The sequence below is a fragment of the Eptesicus fuscus genome, chromosome 22 (genome assembly GCF_027574615.1).
Source record: "Eptesicus fuscus isolate TK198812 chromosome 22, DD_ASM_mEF_20220401, whole genome shotgun sequence".
Taxonomy (NCBI): Eukaryota; Metazoa; Chordata; class Mammalia; order Chiroptera; family Vespertilionidae; genus Eptesicus; species Eptesicus fuscus.
The window spans coordinates 6206610-6228855 of record NC_072494.1 but is presented as its reverse complement, the minus strand read 5'-3'; the positions used below and the strand labels follow the sequence as shown (position 1 = coordinate 6228855).

The 22246-nt window shown below is 61.0% G+C and overlaps 1 protein-coding gene across 3 annotated transcripts; it reads right to left on the bottom strand.

The window, feature by feature from the left end:
* Positions 1–3082: 3082 nt before the first annotated feature.
* Positions 3083–21845, bottom strand: CSF1 (colony stimulating factor 1). Of its 3 annotated transcripts, none has more exons than XM_054711519.1 (9): positions 21582–21844; positions 18321–18443; positions 17108–17170; positions 14697–14867; positions 11484–11631; positions 9343–10367; positions 8861–8913; positions 8496–8554; positions 3083–5040 (listed from the first exon to the last, which is right to left on the bottom strand). In XM_054711519.1, exons 1-8 carry the CDS (start codon positions 21834–21836, stop codon positions 8509–8511), a joined length of 1884 nt encoding a protein of 627 aa, XP_054567494.1. In that variant the 5' UTR covers positions 21837–21844; the 3' UTR covers positions 3083–5040; positions 8496–8508. The 3 variants fall into 3 exon arrangements, with proteins under 3 accessions (XP_054567494.1, XP_054567496.1, XP_054567495.1); XM_054711521.1 differs by having other exon boundaries at positions 9343–9485; positions 21582–21843; XM_054711520.1 differs by lacking the exon at positions 3083–5040 and adding an exon at positions 6686–7597 and having other exon boundaries at positions 21582–21845.
* Between the last annotated feature and the right edge of the window lie 401 nt (positions 21846–22246).

The window sequence follows — 22246 nt, the reverse complement described above, 5'->3', positions numbered from 1 at the left end:
TCCTCCGGTCTCCTACCTGCCCCCTCCCTCCAGCCAGAAACCCCGGAATCCTTACCCCAGCAGGAAGCACCCAGCTCTGCCACCTGCCGCTGAGAACAGCCGGGCCCTGGCAGCATCCCGGGTCCCCAGGGCCTGCCCGGAGGGGGCTGTGTTCGGTCCGGGCTCCGTGAGACCCACTGACGGGGCAACGCCGGAACACACTTAATTTGGGGGCAGACCCTTGGAGTGCACATGTGCCTCCCATTGGAACGTCGGCCCAGGTGTACCTGGCTTGCGTTCTTAAAGCCGTACAACGTGAGAAATCTGGGGTCAGGGAGGTGAAATACTGGCCCAAGTGCACAGGCTCAGCGGTCAGAGACCGAGCCAGCTACCTAAGTCCTCTTGCTCTGCCTCCGAAGGGACTGTTGTTCTGTAGGTGACATTTCTCCAGCAGCTCTGGCCTCGGAGGCCCAGGAAAGGCTTGCTGAGGTCTCGGGCCTCTGTTTCTGGATGCCTCCTGGGGCTTCTGGGGAGGCCAGTGGGCAGCAGGGCTTATTTGGTTTGGGGGGGGGGGGTTGTTTTGTTTGTGTGTTTTTTTGCCAATCTTTGCGTAAAGGCCTTGAAATATACATTCAATCCACAGCCCAGGGGTCAGTCAGGGTTCTAACCCAGCCCCATCTCCATCAGAAGCTGGGAAACCCCCCTGCTGAAAATGCCTTCTCTGTGTGGCTCATGAATTGTAGTTATCTATATATATATAAAAGGCTAATATGCTAAGTGTCCTTCCTACTGTCCGACCTGTCGCTATGATGTGCACTGACCACCAGGGGGCAGACGCTCAACGCAGGAGCTGCCAAGCTGCAGTGACTTGGCAGCGATGGTTCTCGGGTGACGCACCCTGAAACCAGAGAGGAGGGAGCCTGATTCCTGGTGGGGCCATGAGACTCCACTTTGGGCCGTGTGTTGTGTTGTTGCTGGGGCACTGTCGGCCCGAATCTGGTTTACTGCACACTTGTGTTTGCGTTCCACACCCTGTACGACAGCAACTTTGCAGAGTGCCCTCTCGCACTCCAGGACCCCTCGGGGGATGTTGGAGAGCCGGTTTCGGCCCGATCCCTGCAGACCCGGCCGAGGGACCCCACCTGCCGGAGGGACCCCGCAGATGTCCTTCAAGCCACGGTGCCACCCCAGGTGCAGCTGTCTGGGGAGGGACCTTAGGAGGTTGCCTCTGGGGCATGTCCGGCCCATCTCGCCCAGTCCCGCCCTGCCAGCCACCTTCTAATTAATTTCTTTTCAATGTGCATGAATCCGTGCACCGGGTCACTAGTTCAAAATACATGCCATCGGCTAATACCAGTAAGGCCCTAGAAAAGGCCACCAATTAAGTCAGAATTTGCACGACTACACTCCTGCTCATGCATTCAAAACTGTATCAATCTCTTATTTTATTTTTTAGAGAGAGTGTGGAAGGTGGGGGGAGAGAGAGCGAGAGAGACACATAGATGAGACGGAGACACTCCTAGTGGTTGCCTCCCCACACTCACCTCCAGTGTGGGGATTGGCTCTCCAACCCAGGCACGTGCCCTTAACTGGAAACTGAACCCACAACTCTCTGTGCACAGGCTTACGTTCTAACCACTGAGCCACCGGCCAGGCCAGGACTAGGTCCATGTTTTGACACATTTATTGAACACTTACTGTGTGCCAGATACTTCTAGGCACGGGGTGGCAAAGAAGAGATCCTGCCACAGCGCAGCCTGGGGGACGGACGGACAAAACGGCTCCGTGGGAACACAGGGAGGAAGGGCCTGGGCCTGGGTGGGTCAGGGGCCTGGGTAGGAAGGCTTCTGAGAGGAGCAGACTTTTAAGCTGGGCCTTGAAGGAAAACATACGAGTAAGTTTCTTTTCTGGGGGGCTTTTGAGCCCCAGGGAAGAGCTAGCTCAGGGAAATGAGGCCAGGGTGGGGGTGGGGGTCATGAGCACAGGAGAGATGACGGGGGCTCCTGGGAACTTAGATCCTGGCCAAGCTGGCTGGTGCCAGTCCTTGTCCTATAACCTTGGTCCCCTCAGTGCAGGGACACAGCGTCTTGGGCAGCACTGTCCCATAGGAGTCCCTTGATGATGCAAATGCCCTACTTGGGTGCTATTGGTCTGTGACACGTGGCTGGTGCGGCTGAGGAAGTGCGTGGCCGCCATTCATTGTAACGAAGCTTCCACAGCCACCACTGGACGGTGTCGCCCTCCGTGCTTCTCACTCCGGGGCACGCTGGAATCCCTCGAGATGTCTGTTAAAGTTTCTGATGCCTGAGGTCTGAGTCTCCCCCAGAGATCCTGGTTTAGTTCCTCTAGGGCGGAGCGTGGGTATCCGTGTCTTCTGATTCAACCCAAGTGATTCTTAGGTGAGCCAGGGTTGAGAACCAGTGACCCAAGACTTTGTCCGTCACACTCTCAGGAGTGTGGGGGGGGGGGGCCCTCTGGTCACAGCCTTGCCCAGGGTGTGTGTTTGGGCTTCCATCGCCTGCCCCTCCAGCATCGCCCCCCGCCCCCCCCCCCCCCCCCCCCCCCCCGACTCCCTCTATCCCTCCCTCCCCACTTCCCCTTGCCTCCTCTCCATTCAAGGTAGGATCAGGCCCTGAGGCCCCTCCCACAACCTGCTGCCTCCCTCCCCCTCCCAGCCTCACTCACTTCCCAGCCCAGAGACCTTCCCCATTCACCTCATTGCTCTGCCAGGACCTGGACAGCAGGGGTCAGAGGTCAGGAGCCTGGTCCTTGCAGGCCCCTCACCCTTGGACAGAGCCCAACCAGCCATTTTCCCAGGCCGGGCGAGGCCGGGCCGGGCAGGGGCCGGTGGCCAGGCTGAGGTCTGGCTGCTCTGTCGTTTCCCTGTTAAACAGATGCGCAGAGGAGGGTGTCTGGGAAGCGAGAGGCAGAGGCGGGAGGTTTGGGTAACAAGGCCGGAGCCTGGAGAGAACCTTCCTTCCCCTCGCGCCTTCTAAAAAGCTTTCTGAGCGGGGGGGAGGGGGGGTCTCCCCCGACAGCCGATGCCCACCCCCCATGTTTGCCACCCCCACCCCCAAAAACAACTTTTCCCAGGACTCACACGTGGCAGCTTGTGCACTTTTATTATTAAATATATAAGCAGCTTCCTATTTTTTTAAATAGATATTTAAATGACTTTATATAAAATAATTCATCACTTCCAAGTGTAAAAACAAAATCTCACAGTGTGTGAGCCAATGTTCCCTCTCGGCTTTCTCAGAGAAAAGGAGGGGTCCCGTGCGGCTGGCCCCTGGGCCCGCCCTCGCCCGAGGCAGGAAAGCAAATCCAACCCCTTTCGGAAGGAAGCTCTTTGCTTTCTTGACTCTGAAAATACTACACGTTTAAAGGGGTGAGGGTGGAGCAGGAATGCCTTTTCCTGTGTGTGTGTTTGTTTGTTTGTTTCCTTCCACTTTTCAGTACATACTTTCTGGCATCAAATTCAGAGTCTGTGACTGGGAGGCAGAGCCCCACCGGAGAGTCCTCTGCTCCTCCCTCAGCTGTCAGGGACCAGTGACCTTCACTTTCAAGGGCAGGAAGGGAAGGTGGGGGGCCCTGCCTAGCGGCCAGCAGGGCGGTCTCTCCGTGGAGGGCCCAGGGCAGCAGGAGGGAAGGGACGCGGCTGCACAGAGGGACCAAGGGCAGCTGGCCGCCCTGTCCCCTGCGGCCCGGCTCTGGAGCCGCAGCTGCGGCTGGCCCAGGAAGGGGAGGCCCTCAAGGCGGACTTGGGAACAGATATGCTCGGTCCCTCTCCCACCCTGGCTTGCCTGGTCACAGAGACTGTGGTCCTGGGTGGGTGCGTGGGGGTGAGAGCTGGAGGTATCACTGCCTACCAGGCCCCTCCCAGGGACAGCCCGCTCGGCCCCGGGGTGCCCGCGGGCAGCGGCCTGGCAGCTGTGGCTGCGGCCGGGGTCAGGGGCGTGGACGCCTCCCCCAACCTCGGGGGCATACCCATCACTTCAAAGACCCGCCCTGTGTCTGTCTCTGCCCTCCCCACCCTTCTCCCTCCCACCAGTCACTTCCCCCTTGGGAACGTCAAAGTGCAAAATGCAGAAACCTGGGCCAACAGCAGCCGAGAGACCTGCTCTGGCGGCGGCCCAGGCGTCCTCCCGCCCCATCCACCCCAGGGAGTCAAAGGCCAGATCAGCGGAAGGTCAGGGCTCAGGGGCTCCCTCGGTCGGTGGGACGGGTGAGGCCGGCTCGGGCAGTCAGTGCAGAAGCTGGGGAGGCTGGAGGGCGGAGGGCGGACGGGTGTGCGTCGGACGGCCGGGCGGGCCGTACAGCAGGCGGGTCCAGTCTTCACAGTGCAATGCTTCCTTCGAGAGGGGCGCCCCTGGACGGCCTCCCGGGGCAGCTCGGCAGGCTCTGGAGGGCCGGTGGGCAGCCGCCAGCCGTGGGCTTCACCTTGGCATCAAGAGCCCAGCAGGTCCCGAGGGCAGGGCTGGCCTTCCCTCTCCTCCTGGCACCAGCGTTGCCAGTGGAGGGCTGTCGTCCCGGCTTCTGGGCCGCCCACATTTCCAGGAAACCAGCCGACGCTGTCCCGCCCTGCCAATCTCCGGCATCTCTCTGCGACTTGTGCCTGCTCGTTGGGGCAGGGATCCATCCCTTGCCACCAGACAGGTCCTCTGGGCGCAAGGGTTCTTCCATTCCTCAGCGCCCACCCTGCTGTCCACGTCCACGGGCCTCTGGGTCCCTGCCCAGGCGCTGGCTGGAGGGGGCGGGAGGAGGGCACAGCCCCAGGGGCGGAGGGAACTCCTCCGGGCTCGCCAGCCCCCCTCAAGCAGGTGGGAGCCTCCAGGGCCCACGATAAATATCAGCAGCATGAGGCAGACTCCGGCCCTCTCCGAGTCAGTCCAGAGTCCGGGGGTCGAGGGTGGAGGGGCCAGCCCGGCTGCTCTGCTCTGGTCCTGGCCGGCAGGAGCTCTCAGGGTGGGCAGGCCACATTCCCAGGAGGACGGCGGAGGAGGAGGCGGGTGGACGCCCCGTCACACCTCCTGCCGTGGAGAGACTGTCCTGTGCGCCCAGCTGTGGGAGAGAGAGAGAGAGAGAGAGAGAGGCCCATCAGCAAGTGGGAGCGAGGGAGGGGTCGCCGAGGACATGCGTGGGGGCGCCTGGCGTTCCTGTGGGCTGGTGCCGTAGGGAGGACTTCCTCCCGTCCCTGCCCTCGCCTTCCCGGCCGCCCAGACACAGCAAGGGCCAGGCCGCTTTCTCTGGCAGCGGTCCAAGCCGCGGGCCAGACTGCCCTCACCTCCTGCCTCCTCGTGGGGCAGCAAGGACCACAGCGGGAGGGGACGGGCCTGGCGGGGGTCTAAGCAGGGGTGCAAGGCATTGCTCCAGCAGAGGGGTCCGAGGGAAGGAAGGGGGCATTCGAGTGCCCTTGGACCCCTCCTCGGGCAAGACCACGCCACGGGCCTCGGCCCAATGAGCCCAGGGTGAGCCCTGCTAACCAGCAAAGAGAGTTCTCGTGTCCACCTCTAGGCATTCATCACAGAGGGGGGCACACACCGTCCTGGGGACAGCAGAGCAGAGGTCACCGAAGAGGAGGAACTCGAGGTGGTCCCAGGAGGAGGAAATCCCTCCCTATCACATGCTCACCCTCAGCCGCCTCCTTCCGGACGGGCCTCCCTGCATCTTGCATGTGACGGAGGGGCCTGCTCTCTCCCCACCCCGCCCCCAGCCTGTCCCCTGGCCCGGCATCCTCAGAACGCTTTGTTCTCAGACCAGAAATCCCCTGGACTCCGGCCAGCAGCTTGACTTTGGACCCCGTGTGGAGCTCCCCTCCCGGGCCATCACAGGCCCTGCTGGCCCAGGCTGTGGGCAAGGCGAGAGATGGGACCAGCCCTCTGGCTCCCAGCCCGTTCCCAGGCTCTGGAGGTTGAGGAGGGCGGAGCCCTGGGCTGGACATGAGCCATACGAGGCACAGCTGGGCCTCAGGGAAGAAGGACCCAGTGGGCGAGCTCCGAGAGGGAGGGCGGGGCGGGGGTGGGTTTTCTCTGAGGGCCCCTCACCCACCTCTCCTGGCACAGTGGCAATCAGGCTGGCGCCGGCCCTGACTCTCCCTGAGGCTCCGAGTGCCTGGCCCGGAGGCCACCTGCCAGTGTCCCTCGGACCCACTCTCCACTCCCACCAGGCAGACCTCAGGGGCCCAGATGTGTTCCTTGTGCTCTGTTCTGGTGTGGAACATCCGTCAGATTCCCCCACCTCCTAGGCGTGGCCCAGGCCTGGCGCCCTACACCTGGGAAGGCCCGAAGGCGCCGGCTTGCGTTGGGCAATGGGGTGAAACTTGATAGGTCGCCCCAACTCGTCGGCCAGCCAGTCAGTTAGCCCAGTGGTCGGCAAACTCACTAGTCAACAGAGCCAAATGTCAACAGTACAACGATTGAAATTTCTTTTGAGAGCCCAATTTTTTAAACTTAAACTATATAGGCAGGTACATTGCTGTTAACTTAATTAGGGTACTCCTAAGCTGGCCTTTGCTAAAAACTCAGGGGCCAAAGAGCCGCATCTCGCGAGCCACAGTTTGCCGACCACTGAGTTAGCCCATCAGCTCCCCAATCAACAAGTAACCAACTAGGCGGTTACCAGCTGGTCAGTCAGAGTCACTCAGTGAGCTGGTTAACGGGTTAGTCAGGAGGCTGGTTAACTAGACACAGCTGGCCAGAGTCCATGCGTCTGTCAGCCCCGAAGCCAGTCGGTCCATGTTTATTGAGCGTGTGGCCACGTGCGGAAAAGCCCTCTTTGTACCGGAACCCGGGGCAGAAAAAAAAAATGCCAAAAAAGTGGAAGACACAGTCCCTGCCCGCAAGGGGCTTACAGCCTGATTCGGGGTGCGGGATGTACACAGACACATAACACAAGGATTGAAATGTATAAAAACAACATCCGAGTCGGTGCAAAGTAATCGATACAGTATTAACCAAATACAAGAGGGCAGAGGGGTGTGAATGGCAGGAGGGACCGGAGGAGGAATCAGGAAGGAAGATGTCCTATGGCTGATGGTGGGCGGAGGGGAGGGAAGGGAGGAGGACGGGGCCGCCTGGCCAGAGAGCCAGGGGCACGGAGGCACGAGGGTCACACCTTTATCCACGTGGGCAAGGGCGCCAGCAGGCACCGGTCAGTGTTGGGGAGACACACTTGGGAGGGCCAGGGAGACAGGATTGGGAGGGGGACCATGTCAGGGGCTCGGTGACGGGCAGACACCGACAGGGCAGTTTTCACGAGGACGAATACAAACTAATCTTTGGTTAAAACAATGAATCTGTCCAAGTAGAGGACAGAGGTCTGGCTTGACAGAGGCTTATGGGAAAGGGAACTAGGGCTTTTCATAGACCACAAGCTAAATACGAGACAACAATATGATGCAGTTGTTAAAAAAAAAAAAAAAAAAGTCCAAAAAAACTAATGCAAACTTAATCTGTGCGCATAGCAGAATACTGTCCAGGTCAAGGCAGGCAACAGTCCCATGCACTCTGAGCTGGTCAGACCGCGTCTGGAGCACTGTGTCCAGGGCTGGGCGCCACACTGGCAGGGGACATTGACAAACGAGAGTGTCCAAAGGAGGGCGACCAGGATGGTGAGGGGTCTGAAAACCACATCATATAAGGAATGTTTGAGGGGCTTGGCCACACTGAGCTGCGAGAAGTCTTAAAGGGGACGTGGCTGGCTGGCTTTAGGTATTGGAGGGCTCTCCTGACAGTAGAGGGAGGGTCATCCCGGGGGGATGGGAGGTGGCGGAAAAGCCGCTAGGCCTCGCCCGAGGAAGGGCTTCCTCACGGTGCTAGGGGTGCTGTCGGAGCTGGCGGGGAGCTGGCCTGGCTCTCCGAGTGCATGATGGACGCTGGGAGGCAGAGAGGGGAGGTCCCTTTGGGGTGGGACGCTCGGCCTAGTGACCTCTGAGAGCCCTAAGGCTCTATGGCTCCACAAATTCAAAGCAGGGAGGGGGGCCATCTGGGCTGGGGAGAAGGGTCAGACTGGGGTGCAAGCAGAACGGAAACCAGCGAGAGGTACTCAGAGCAGCAGCTGCCGGGGGAGTTTGGGGGCCAAGCGGGGAGGGTGGTTTGAAGTGAAACTCTGAAGCTCTCCAGGAGGGTGAAGATCTGACAGGAGGATCTGGGGGCTCTGGTGTGGGCGGTGGCAGCAAGAGTAGAAGCTCAGGGCAGAAATAAGAAGCCAATGCATAATGGGGGGGGGGGGGGGGCATATGTAATACTTTCAACAATAAAGATTTATTTAAAAAAAGAAGAGGAAGAAGCCAATGCAGAGGGAGCGGGTCTGGCCTCGGACAGGGTGGAGGGGACGGGGAGCCCTGAGGACCCGGAAAGGGGTGGTTGGCCGGCCCTGGTGATGGGTGCAAAGAGGAGAGAGGGGCGCGAGCCAAGTGTGTGGGCCTCCGGGGCGTCGGTGGGATCCCCATGTCAGGGTGAGGGGAAAGGTCGGAGCTCATTTAAGGGGTGCAGAGGGATCCAGAACCAGAGGCTTACCTTAGCCTTCCCTCTACACCGGCGTCTCCACCCGTCTGTCCTCATGCTGGGTCAGGGGGCTGCGGGCGGAGCACAGGGCTGACGTCAGACTCCAGTGAATCCGGGGAGTGAGGGAACCCCCTAAGTGGGCCCCCCGCCCCCCGCACATGTGCTCGAACCCTCGCAGGTGCGGGAGACCCAGACCTGCCTCACCCTGTGACGAAATCAGGAGAAACCCCAGGCCCTACCTCCTCTCCTCCCCCATCCCGTTCCCAGCTCCTCTGCCTCAGAGCAAGTGGGAGGAAGTCCCCCCAAATGTAGAGGGGAAACAGGTGCCAAGACAGGCCCCCCGCTGCCTACAGAGCCACCCCAGCCCGGACTCTCACCTGCCCTCTGGTTGCTCCCGGGGAGAATCCGCGGTCTGTAAATCTCCATGGCTCTGGGGACAGAAAAGGGCAGCTCACTGAGCAGCTGGGGAGGCTGGGGGACAGGGTCCCATCCCCAGGCAGGGCGCCCCCAGAGACTGAGACGTGGGGATCAGCCACAGGGCCAGGTGACCCCCGTCTCCGCCCTGCTAGGCTGTCTCCTACGTCCCGGCCCCAGGCCCTGCCCTGGTGCATACAGCATCACATTCCTCCACGTGCTCCCTGCTGCCCCCGCCCTTCCGCTGACCTTACACCCTGAGCCCCCCCATCTTGAAGAAACCCTCCCTGCCCACCTGCCCTCCTCTGTGCTCAGCCAGCCTCCTGGTGTGAGCGTCTGCAGGACCCAGGCTGCCCCCCCAGCCCGCCTGCCCGGACCTGCTCCTCCACCCGCTGCGCCACGGTCCCCAGGAGGTGCCCGCCCCTCGGCCCCAGGCTCTCCTTACCCGCCGCCGCCACCTGGAGAGCAGCAGGCCGCCCATGGCCAGCAGGACTAGGACTAGGACTAGGACGACGACGATGGGCACCAGCAGGGGGTGGACAAGCTCGCCGGCCTGGGGGTTGGGGGACGGCAGCGGCGGGTCTACGTCTGTCAAAGGAACGGGGTTAAAATGGGCATGGGGTGCGGCCGCCCCCTCACGTGGTCCTCCTTCCAGCCCTGCGGTGCTCCTCCGCGCCCGGGTGCTCCTCCTGCCCTGCGGCCCCCCGAGGGGCCGCACACTGTCCCAGGCGAGGCTGCCGGGAAGCCGGGTCTGAGCAGAGAGGGTGGAGGGCCGGCTGAGGCCTCTCGGGCGCAGGAGCAGGGGCCTGGCAGAGCCTGGCTCCTGGGTGTCTCTGGGCGGCACAGGGGGACGGTCTGTCTTCTCAGCTGTGCGACTCCGGGCCTGGCCAGGGGGTCTCCCCGGGCCCACCCTGGGCCAGGGGGTGCCAGTTCCATCCGCTGGCGGTTGGCCCTTGGCCGATGCTTGGAGTGGAGATGCTGAGATGAGGTTGCTGTGTCTGACGGCCTCCGCCTGCACGCTGCCTCCTCCCAGCCTGGAGGGGGCGGGCTCTGGGCCTCGGGGTGCAGGCCCCTCACTAGCTTCTCCAGAGGCCTCTTCTAGGGCCCAGTTAGCGCTCAGCATGGAGTTGAGAACGTCCTCCATCCCAGAGACGGGGGCTCCAACCGAGGGCTGGGGCTCAGGTGAACCTCCGACGGGGCCTCCCTCGGCGCCTGGGGTCTCTGGTGACTCAAAGGTCTGGCATGTGCTCCTGGGCGGTCGCTGCTTGGCACTGCCCAGGTCCTCTGTGCGGAGGGGCTGCTCACTGGGCAAGAGAGAGCTGTCCTCTGTCCCCTCAGAGTCAGCCCAGGGCAAGGCAGCCAGAGGGGCCATGGCGGGGGCAAGGGGCTGCTGAGGGGAGGCAGAGGCCAGGTCACTGCTAGGGGTGGCTTTGGGGTACAGGCAGTTGCAATCAGGCGTGGTCACCACATCTGAAAGAACCACAGAGGGAGAGAGAAAGACGGAGGAGCTAGAGTCACCAGCCTCCAGCACAGCGTTCCCGGAGGGACTGGAGAGGGTCCCCGCACCCGCTGACTCAGCCCTGGGGCCGAGGGCACGACAGGACTGACACAAGCAGGGAAGGTGCAAACGGCAGGGTCTTGTGGGTGAGAACAAAGAGCAGGATTGAGAGGCGCAGCCTGGGGGTCGGGGTCGGGGTCGGGGAAGACCAGAGCGCAGCCCTTCCTGGGGTCCCAGGTGGCCAGACGCCAAGCCAGGGGGGAGCAGAGGCCTCCAGGGCTAACACAAGACACCCCCAAGCCCCACTGCATCGGCCGGAAGCAGCAAGGTGGTGCATGCACAGCAGGGGCCACGGCCACGGGCGGGAACGGCTGGGGCTGGACTGTGGCCAAGGCTTGAGGCCTTGGGTTTGAAACAAGGACTGGACTTGGCCACCGGCAGGTGCCAGGTGGCAGGGCTTCAGTCCCTGCCTCGGGGAGCAAGGTTGCACGGACACATGACACGAGACGCAGAGACGAGGACATGGACGGTGCACGTGTGCAGCCGGTGCCAGCACTGGGCGAGTTTGCATGATGCTCAGACTTCAAATCCAGCCTGTCCCTTGAGGGGACACTCAGGGCGTCCTGAGGACTTCGGGAGCCTGGGGATCCTGGTGATTGGCAGCGGGGTTCTCAGAGCCAGGGCCCTGACTCCCAGGCGGAGCCTCCGCTCTCTCCACGGAACGCCCCCCGTATGCTCGGCCGCCCTGTGGAGCCGGGGAGCCTCCATGCCTACAGGGCTCTCCCAGAGGGGCCCCCTTCCCCGCTCCCTAATCTCACAGCCACCAGCACGGTCCTTCTTGATGCCTTGACATGCAGACATACGTAGGTGTACATGCACACACATGTCAGAAGAGACATGTGCCGAGGACCACCCCGAGATGCACGAAGCCACATGTGTACACGAAACAAGCACATCTACACGCACAGGAGACGAGTAGCAGCCAGGCTGCCTCCGGGGGTCCCCACAGCCCCACGTCCCACCGCCCAGTCCCCAGACTTCCGCACGCTCTCCCCTGCCTCCCCCGTGCCGGTCCCTCTGCTGCTTACCTGGGACGGAGCACTTGGCAAAGCTGACGCTGCAGTCCTTGCTGAAAATGCTCTGGTTCATTTTAAGGAGGTTCTTTGTTTCATTAAAGACATTCTTGATCTTCTCCAGCGCCCAGAGGGGTGACTCAGAGAAGTTTTGGACACAGGCCTGGAAGAAGAGAGCAGGTCCCCAGGGTGAGGCTCAGCACTGGCCCAGCGTCTCTAGCTTGTCTGTCTACCTTCCGTGGCCTTTCTCACATCTGCCTCCTTTTTCTCTTTCATGTTCTCCCTCCCCTCTCCCCTCGCTTGCAGCAGAATCAGTCCGGAGGCCAGGAGCGCTCTCATTTAGTCACGGATATGTGCCAGGCATATGGTCATTACCTGGGAATCATGCAATGAATGAGAGAGGTGGTCCCTGGCCGAGTTGGACATTGAGTCCAGCAAGGCACAGGTACCCAAGCCATTGCTACAAGTGCGGTGAGTCCTGAATGTGAGGGAGTTCTGAATGACCTGAGCGTGTATGACCATGTGCCTAAGAACCGACTAAAAGATGAGCAAAAGGTAACCAGGAGAGGAAGCGGAGTTGGGGAGAACTATCTAGGCAGTGGGAGCAGACTGTGCAAAGGTCCTGAGGCAGGAAAGAGCCTGGACTGTTGAAAGACGAAAAGAAGGCTAGAATGGCTATAGTGCTACCATCCAGGAGGAGAGCGGTGAGAGATGCAGCTGAGAGGGGTCAGCCAGGACCGGTCCTGCAGGCCCTGGCTGGCCATGTCAAGAACTGCTGACCTTATCCACAGAGCCAAGAGAGCCCGTCTGAGGGGTTCTCAGGGAGGTGGGTGGGTGGTGCTGTGGTGTGGAGCCTGGCCTGGAGCAGGCCATGGCTGTGGGTCCTTCCCTGGCGTTGGTGTGTCTTGGAAGGAGGTCCAAGGCTGCCCCAGCCCCATGTCTTGAGCTACTCTCTTCTCTTCTGCTCTGGAACCAGGATCGCACACGCACTGGGGCGCTGGGACCCCTCACACACACTCCTGCCTTTCCTCCCAACCTCGGCAGCTCCTTCTCCGTCTCCTGACCAGGCTCTGCCACCTGACTTCTAACGCGGGCATTCCTCAGGGCTCCATGGGGGGCCCGCCTGTCACACACACCAGGCAGTGCCATGCACGCCTATGGCATCATCTGTGGCCGACTCGCTGATGCCTTCCAGATACCAAGCTCTCCCTAACGGAGCTGCACAGGGTGGAGCTTTCCTAGGCTGCGAAGCTGTAGGCATGGCTGCGTGCCCATGGCCCGGGCCTAGCAGGCCCCTCATCACTGTGGACCAGATAAACGATGAAAGCCTGCAGGAATGAGAAGACCTGGGCCTGAGCGAGGTGACTCTGGCCAAATGGACGATCCAGTTTGGACCCATTTCCTCTTCTGCCAGCCTCCCCCTGTAAAGAGCCAGCCTGGCTCTCCGGCCTCTTCCTGGAGAAAACGGCCCCTCAGACCGAAGGCCCCCGATGCCCACTGTGCCCACAGGCTGTGTCCTCTCTCCTCAGTAGCCCGAATCCCTCCCCAGCGTCCCCGCAGGAGACTAGCTCCTCTGGCTCCCAGGGCTTCATCCCTCCTGGAGTCTGTCCCGTGGGCATTCACAGGGTGGGTGGCTTGTTGAAATGCAAAGTCCTGGCCCCAGCCACAGACCCATGAATCAGACTCTCTGCAAGCATGTCAAACTCGAGGCCTGTGGCCCTCAAGCAGCGAGTTTGACATGCTTGCTCTAGGAGTGCACACTGGGAATCTGGGTTTTATTTGTATTTTATATATTTTTAAAAAAACATATTTTATTGACTTTTTACAGAGAGGAATAGAGAGAGATATAGAGAGTTAGAAACATCGATGAGAAAGAAACATCAGCTGCCTCCTGCACACCTCCTACTGGGGATGTGCCCGCAACCAAGGCACATGCCCTTGACCGGAATCGAACCTGGGACTCTTCAGTCCGCAGGCCGATGCTCTATCCACTGAGCCAAACCGGTTAGGGTGGAATCTGGGTTTCGAATAAGCTCCCCAAGTGAGTCTTAAGAACCTTAACATTGGGAAACCACAGGTTTAATACCTCTCTTATTAAAAAAGGCTTCCTCCCTCAATCCCAACTCCCTCTGGCGACCTCTGTCTTTGCATCTTTGGGAGCCGAGTTCCCCTCTGTTCACCCTGATCTGGCACCAGCCAGTGACACTGACCTCCACGTGGCCAAATCCCGTCTCGGGCTGGGACGTGGGCCTCCTGCTGGTCTCCCAGCCTCCAGACCTGCTCCCACAGCCCCCTCTCTGCACAGCAACCAGAAAGGTCTCAACGCCAGCGAGGTCCGGTCACCGGCCTGCTCACCACGCTGCCTCGCTCTTCAGGCCAAATCCCACACGGCCAGGACCCCGGGGACCCTCTCCGCCCTTCACTTCCGCACCTGGGCCCATGCTGCACACCCCTGGGTCCGGAACGTGCACGCTCCTGCTCACCTCAGGGCTCCTGCACGGCACGCTCGGTTCTGGGATGCTCTGACCAGCCTTGTTGCTTCCTAACGTACCCACCACTGGGCCTCAAAAAATTACTTTCTTCCTCAGAAGCCTTCCCCGGCTCTTCCTCCCCACCCTCTTAAATGAGTCCTGTTTCTCCCTCTCAGAGGGGCTACTTCACGCCCCCCCCCGACCCCCCACTCCTGCAGGTCTTCCCTCCCCTGCTTTTCTCTCCGGCCACGCAGCTCCTGCCATCCGACATGCCACGTGTTTGACCTGTATTTTGTGAACTGCCTCACCACCCCCAAATGTAAGCTCCGTGAACGTGGGGATTTCTGCCCGTCTTTGGTGTCCTAGAACAGTAGTGACGCACAGTAGGCACTCGTGAACTATCTGTGGGAGGAAGGAAGGGTCCCCATGGCTTGCAATTCTGTTTTGCTGGTTCTTGTTCAATGGCTGCCAATCTCATTTGACTGCAAAGCTCCACGAGGTTTGGAACCAGGTGGCTCTTGTTCCTGGAGACACTGTCCAGGCCTAGCACGGCGCCTCCCGCACAGTCAGTCCTTAGCAAAGGTGTGTGGATGGAGCAATGAACGAGAGAGAGAGAGAGAGAGAGAGAGAGAGAGAGAGAGAGAGAGAGAGAGAGCGAGCGCAGTGGAGTGGGTGAGGGAAGTGATTGCTCTGCGAGTGTGGGAGGGCGGGGACCAGCCCCTGCCCTGACCCAGGGCTCGGCTCCAGGGCCTCCTACCGTGTCCAGCTCCTCGGAGACCCGGGGGAAGCAGTCCTTCAGCCGCACGGAGAGCTCCTGGAGCCTCTCCAGGGCGATGGCATTGGAGGTGTTGAATTTGAAGCTGATGGTTTCCTCCATGATGTCTTGCGCCAAGAAAAACGCTTGCTTAATGTAACACACGTGGTCTTCCTGAAAAAGGAGAACCTGGAGTTGATGGCCTGGCACCGTGGTCGGCAAACCGCGGCTCGCGAGCCACCTGCGGCTCTTTGGCCCCTTGAGTGTGGCTCTTCCACAAAATACCACGGCCTGGGCGAGTCTATTTTGAAGAAGTGGCGTTAGGAGAAGTTTAAGTTTAAAAAATTTGGCTCTCCAAAGAAATGTCAATCATTGTCCTGTTGGTATTTGGCTCTGTGGACTCATGAGTTTGCCGACCACTGGTCTGGCAGATGCACCCACCCCAGCAGATGGAGGGCTGCAGCCTGCCCCACCCTGACCCCGACCCCGGGGTGGGGGAGAGGCTGCTGCCCTGGGCTGGCCTTTCGCTCTCTCTCTTTGGGATCTGGCCCCGTGGGGGTTGGGGTGCAGCGAGGGAAATGTGGATTCTGGGTAGAGAGAGCTTCACTCTCTGAAAGGACCATTCCTGGGAGCCAATGAGTGAGATGCAGAGGGTGTTCCTTGCCCCGGGAGGTGGCCTCCCGAGCTGGCAGAAGCATAGATGGGTCAGGTGTGGAGAAGCTCAGAGGTGGGGACAACTTCTGGGCATCGCGGGGCCTAGGCATGGGGCACAGAGAGGAACAAACTCGGGAATAGGGCTGAGGTGGGGGCGCTGGGCAGGCATTACAGGCTTGTGGGGAGGAAGGAGCAAGGGATGGGGGTAGTGGGTGGGGCCTGGTGCTAATAAACCCCAGGCTAAGCAACCTAGGCTTTCCTCTGGATGAGGGGGCCGCTGACAAGTTTGGGGGAGGGAAAAGGAAGTAGCAGGTTAGGGTTCCGAGAGCGCCCCTTAGTGGCGGGATGAGGGGTGCACGGGCAGCAGTGAGGACTTTCGGGAAGGACTTGAAGTTGTCAAAGCAGCTGATGGGGAGGCCAAGCCAGCATCACTTGGTGTCTGGTCGGGAGGTGGGGGAGGAGGACGAGGGAAAGGGCTGGACCGACCTCCCGGCTGCCGGTCTGTCTGCTAGCCGGAGGTGACTTCCACAAGCAAAGCCGGTGGCAGAAGCGTCTGTCTGCCCCGGAGCCAGCCTGCCCGGTGCGGATCAGACCTCCACCGCTTACTAGCCGTGCTCCCTTCATCTCTCTGGGGACCATCAACAAGCCTTGTGGGCCACATCGCGGTTCCATCAAGATGAAGTTAGAAGAGCGCCTGGCCCATGCCCGAACGGGTTTGGCTCAGTGGATAGAGCGTCGGCCTGCGGACTAGGGGGTTCCGGGTTCGATTCCTGTCTAGGGCATGTACCTTTGTTGCGGGCACATCCCCAGTAGGGGGCGTGCAGGAGGCAGCTGATGGATGTTTCTAACTCTCTATCCCTCTCCCTTCCTCTCTGTAAAAAATCAATAAAATGTATTTTTTATTAAAAATGGAACTCCCATTTGACCCAGTGATCCCACTCCTAGGAATATATCCCAAGAATCTAGAAACACGAATCAGAAAGGATATATGCACCCCTATGTTCATAGCAGCACAATTCACCATAGCTAAGATTTGGAAACAGCCTAAGTGCCCACCAGCAGATGAGTGGATTAGAAAACTGTGGGACATCTACACAGTGGAATACTACGCTGCGGTAAAAAAAGGAGTTCTTACCATTTGCAACAGCATGGATGGAACTGGAGAGCATTATGCTAAGTGAAATAAGTCAGTCAGAGAAAGACAAATACCACATGATCTCACTCATTTGTGGAATATAATGAACAACATAAACTGAGGAACAGGGACAGATCCAGAGGCAGAGAAGCATCGATCAGACTGCCAGACCTCAGAGGGAAGGTAGGGGAGGGTGGGGGTAAGGGGGAGAGATCAACCAAAGGACTTGTATGCATGAATATAAGCCTAACCAATGGACATGAACACCAGGGGGGTGAGGGCATGAGTGGGGGGGTCAATGGAGGGATGAGGACACATATGTAATACCTTAATCAATAAAGAAATTAATAAAAATAATATATTTTTTTTTTTTAAAGAAAAGAAAAAACAAAGCGCCTGGCCCATAGGAAGACGCTGGCATGTGCCCGGCCAGGAAAAGGGAGCAGCAGGGGACTTGAGCCGCTCACCCTGTCCAGCCCTGGACCCTGGCACCCCAGCCTTGGGCACCCAGGGGTCCTCACACCTCATCCTGCCCGGCTCTAGGACTTCTCCAGCCCTCATGCTCCCACTCTACCCGCCCTGAGGAGTGCATACCCGCTGGGGCCTGTAAGAAGCCGTAACTCACCAACTGGTTCTCGTTCACAAACTGAAAGGGGATTTTGCACGAGGTCTCCATCTGACTGTCAATCTGTAAGAGAGAGCGGCCAGTGGTGGCAGGGCGTCCGCGGCTCGGCTGAGCCCGCCTAACCGTGGGGACCGGAGTTTCTGGGTGGATCGGGGTTTGAGCCTCATCTACCTTCCCCAACCACTCCTGGAGAGGAAACAGGGGCAGGCCTGTGCCTCCCACATGCCCAAGCGAGGGCTGGCAAAGGATAAGAAGTCTCTTCCTTCTATTCTACTCCCCCTCCATGACATCAGCTCCTGTGGGTGGTAGTGAGCTCCCTGTCACGGCAGGAACTCAAGCAGAGGCTGGACAAGTGCTGGGGATTCAGGATCTGTATGAGCTGGGGTTTAATGCCCCGAAAGCCCCTGTTGCACCCCGCAAACCCCCTCCCCTTCCCCCCAGCAGTGGTTCTGTGATTCTAAGCCTCGGACAGTGGCTCCTGGTCTCCCCTGGGTCTCTGTGGCAGCGACGTGCAGGAGGAAAAGAGGCAGGAGGCCCGGCCGGTAGGCCCCGAGCTCAGGGCCCAGGAGCTGGCCTTCACCAGCGGTGCCCCACCCTGCCCGGCCGGCCAGAGGGATGCTAAACGCTCTTCTGGGCAGAACAACGGCCATGACAGCAAACGGACTCTGCTTGGCTGAGCCACGCTGGGGATTGCTGATGACTCTGCTGGCCCGGCCAGGAGGCACAGGGCTCCTTCATGGCCAGGGTGAGCCGGCCATCCCAGCCCTAGGGCCCGGGCAGGAGCCAGGGCTACGAGGGCGGAGGGCTGGGAGTGAGGCCGGAGCCTCCACTCCAAATCTGGGGAGGCCCTGGTGCCAGGCTGGTGTCCCAAGTGGGGGCTAGCGGCAACATCTGGACACAGCAGGCAGACAGGACTGGCTCCTCAGAGCAGCATCCCATCGAGGGAGAGGCAGCAGGCTCCACATGGAGAATCTGTGATTGACATCCCAGGCAATCCTTTACCCAGGCAACCAGCCGGGAGCCCACCGTGCCGTGCCTGCAGGGGGGTCAGAGGCCCTGACCTTCAGAAGGTCCATGAGGGGAGCATCGGGGGAGCCATGTCCTGCACAGCCCTATTTCTCCGCCTGCCACCCGTCTCTCTGACCTTCTCCCTGGCTCCTGCCTCAGTTTCCCCCTGAGGAGAAGGTAGGCTAGGCTTGGCCACAACACTCACCATCTGCTGCAGCAGCTGCAGGTGTCCGTCCCCGATCATGTGGCTACAGTGCTTCGACTCCTCCTCGGTGATACTCCTGCTCACCAGGAGACAGACCAGCAGTAGCCAGGGGCCCAGCCATGTCTGTGACAGAGAGAGCACCATTTCTCCTCAGCTCTTACTCTCCCCAAGGCGCGCCCTCCCGCCCCCCCGCGCCCTCACACCTACAATGCTGGGGGGGCAATGCTGAGCCTCAGGCGCTAACCCTCACCCCAGGATGCAGCCTTCCCCAAATCCAGCTTTCTGGGGATTGCCTAACAGCCCCGGCACAACCTTGCTCTCCCTCGATGACAACCTGAGTGTCGTCTCCTCCGAGAAGCCTTCCCAGATTTACCCAGGCCAAGCCTGACGCCACACTGAACTGTAACGAGGACCTGGAAGGGATGCCTGCCAGCCTAAACCCCAGTTTCTCAAGAAACTCCTTGAATGCGGGACTTGCTTCTACCCAGTTCCCTGTTCTTGCAACATCAAACACGGAGCCAGGCAACTGCCCATTCCTCTCAAGTTCATGTCCATGCACCGGCTTCCAGACTGTGAGCCAGAAACAGAGCCCTTGGGCCCGGCCCTTCCTCCCACCTCGTCCCACACAGGCCCGGCTCTGCTACTGGGAACAAACTCGGTTTCGCTGGGACCCGGGCCTGTGCTGAGACCTTTGGAGCCCTGGGCGTCTGTGTGTCAAAATCAACGGGAGGCAGCGGCAATGCCAGCACTAGTCAGTCCGTCCCCGCGGACACCTGCCTCGCGGAGCCCCATCAGGCTGTCCCGCCAGCCAGCCAGCCAGCTCTTAACACGGCCAGGATGCTTTCTGAGCTCTCTCCTCTCTTTCAACCCAGTACCTGCTCACCCCCCAGAGGAAAGTCAGAGAACAGGCTCCTGACACCCTGTCATTCATTCCCCTTCTTTCCTCTCTCCCTCATCCTCACCCCTTAGCGCCCCCCCGCCCATCCCCGGCTCTAAGTCTCCCCCAGATCCAGAGAAATGCTGCTAGGGTGGGGTGAGGGCTGGCACCGTGCTAGGCTCTGGGCTCTGCCTCAGTAATCCAGAGGATGAGACAAATACTGCCAATAAACAGCGCATGGAAAAACACAAGGAGGCTCTGAAACAGCCCACAGCGACACGCTGATTTACATATAACTGAGAGCTCCATGTTCGCCAGCTCTCACCGGGGAGAGGAGGCCCTGGCTGGGCTACCGGGGAGGCTGCGGGGAGGAGGGGCCTCAGGGGCCTGGAAAGATGGGGAGAAATTGGTGGCAGAGCAGAAGGCACAGCACGGCTCCATCCGGGGACGGGGACAGGGACGGGGGGAGCAGGGGAAGGATGCTCACGAAGACATCCTCGTCCCGGGCACTTCGAGACAGTGAGGTTTAAGGGCAGGGGGACGGCGGGGGGGCGGGGGGGTGGGGGGAGAGGGGGCAATGCTGAGCCTTAGAACCGCCTGGCGTTCGGAGCTGTTTCAGGCATGGGTGTGCTCTGAACGGGCAGCCGAGGGTTAACAGTCCGGCTTGTATCTGGCTGGGCCGCCTCCTTTCTTCCTCCCACCCACCAGCCTCGGCCTCTGGGGGCACCCAGGAAGGAATCTCTGCCCCGGGCTCAGAGACGCTGTCCCTCCTCACCTGCCTCCCATCCTGCTCCACCGTCCCCATCAACCAAGTCCCACAGAGACCCTGGCACAAGCAGACCCTCAGGCGGCCCTCTCTAAAACTAGCGTCCCTACCCCCCTCCCACCCCCACCCCACCCCGCCCCAGCCGGGTGGCTCAGTTGGTTGGAGCATCATCCCCATTGATGTACAAGATGTACAAGGCGTTGCAGGTTCAATCCCCGGTCAGGTCACATACCTAGGTGGCAGGTTCGACCCCAGGTCAACATACATGTACGGGAGGCAACTGATCAATGTTTCTCACTCACATCGATGTTTCTCAATCTTTCTCCCTCTCCCTTCCTCTCCCTCTAAAATCAATAAAAACATACCCTCAGGAGAGGATTGAAACACGTAAATAAATAAAATTAAAAAATAAAACCAGCTCCTTTTGCTTTCCTCCTCTTCCTCCAGCCCCTGTCCCGGGCTGGCTGCGCCTCCCCTCGCCCTCCCAGCTGCCTCCTCAGCCCTCTCCTCTCTCAGTGGGGCCCCTCCTCCCTGTGGATCCGCTCTGCCCTCCCTCACCCCACCTGCAGCCCCTTCCCCGACCCTGCAGACCCTTTTCCGCTTCTCTTCTCCCCGGAGTCCCCTCCCATTCTCCTCGCGGGGAGGGAGGCCGCGTGCTGCTCCTTCACATCACCCCCTTCACTTCCAGGAGCTGTGGCAGCTGCTGCCCTCGGCCCGTGCAGCCCCAGCAGCTCCCTCCCCGGCACCAAACCTCCCCCACCTTCCTCCGCCACCGCAAGCCCAAGCTCTCCCCGAAGAGCTGCGCCCGAGTTTGCAAGAAGAAGATCCAGAGCCATCCTGCGGCAGCTCTGGGGTCTGGTCCCCCGCAAACAGACCTGAGCCAACCACCCTGGTCCCCAGCAGCTCCGTCTGGGAGCTGGAACAAGCAGCGGCTTGCCCGGCTCCTTCTGGTGCCAGCAGTTCCTGGGCACAAGCCCTGGCATCCTATAAGCCGGTGACCCCTGAACTCTCTCCATCCAGAAGCGCCCACTCCCCAGCAGGGCCTCCAAGCCTGTGCGGGGCGAGGAGGACGGTGCCCGCAGGGGAAGGCGCCACACGCGGTCACAGCCACGGTGCGGGTCCCTTGGCGGTAGGTCCGTCAGAAGGGAGAGGGGCGGGGGCCTCTGGCTGACAGGGAACCCCTCTGTCCCGCCCGCGGGTGGCTCAGGGTGCCCCTCCGTGCAGCGGGGCAAGGAGCCGTCCCTTTCCCAGGGAAGCGCCGCAGCCCCAGGAGCCGCGCAGGGCCGCAGCGGGTCTCAGCACGAGCGCCCGGGGCCGCGGGGCCGCTCGCGTGCAAAGATGGGAAGGCGACCGGAGCCTCTGCAGCCGGGGCCCCGGGAGCCTCTGCAGCCGGAGCCCCCAGAGCCCCTGCAGCCGGGGCCCCGGGAGCCCCTGCAGCCGGAGCCCCGGGAGCCCCTGCAGCCGGGGCCCCGGGAGCCCCTGCAGCCGCGGCCCCGGGAGCCTCTGCAGCCGGAGCGCCTCTGCAGCCGGCGCACGCGAGCAGGGCAGCCGGGTCCAGGGACCGCGCGGCCGCCGAGCTCCAGCCCCAACCCGGCCCCGCGCCGCGCCCGCCGCTTACCGTGGGAGGGCAGCGCCCGGCGGCGCCCCGCGCGGTCATACGGGCAGCTGGGTCCCGGCCCGGCGCGTCGGCCGCCCTCGCCTGCTCGCTCGCTCGCTGGCCGCCGCGCAGTCCGCGCCCCGCCGAGGGCCGCGCCGCTGTCCCGGGAGTGCGGAGAGCCGGCGGCGGCGCCGAGAGCACCAGGCAAACTTTCACTTTCCCCAGCCGGCTCCGCCGGCCAGCTCCTCGGCACAGCCTTTTAAGCGACTTAGGCATGTGGTTTATGGGAAATTACGTTGGACAGGCGCCAGACACACACACACACACACACACACACACACACACACACACACACACACTCCAGAGGCCCACTGGGCCGCCTCCCCGCCCCCACCCTCGGGCTGGGCTTCCCCGCCCGTCTTCCAGTCGCCTCTTCTGCTGCTCAACTCCGCGCCCTCCAACCCGCCACCGCCGCGCCGCCCGGGAGAGAGCTTTTCCTTCCTTCCGCGCTCCCCAGGCGGATCCGGTGAGCTCTCTCTCTTTCTAACATTCCTCTCAAGGGACTTTCCCCTTAGGCCTGAAAATTCCCAAATCGGAGCCGGAATGGGCTGAGAGCAGGGCAAACACTAAGGCGGGGCCTCCCTGGCTGTGCAGGACGCAGCACCTGGTGGAGCCTGAGTCAGCAG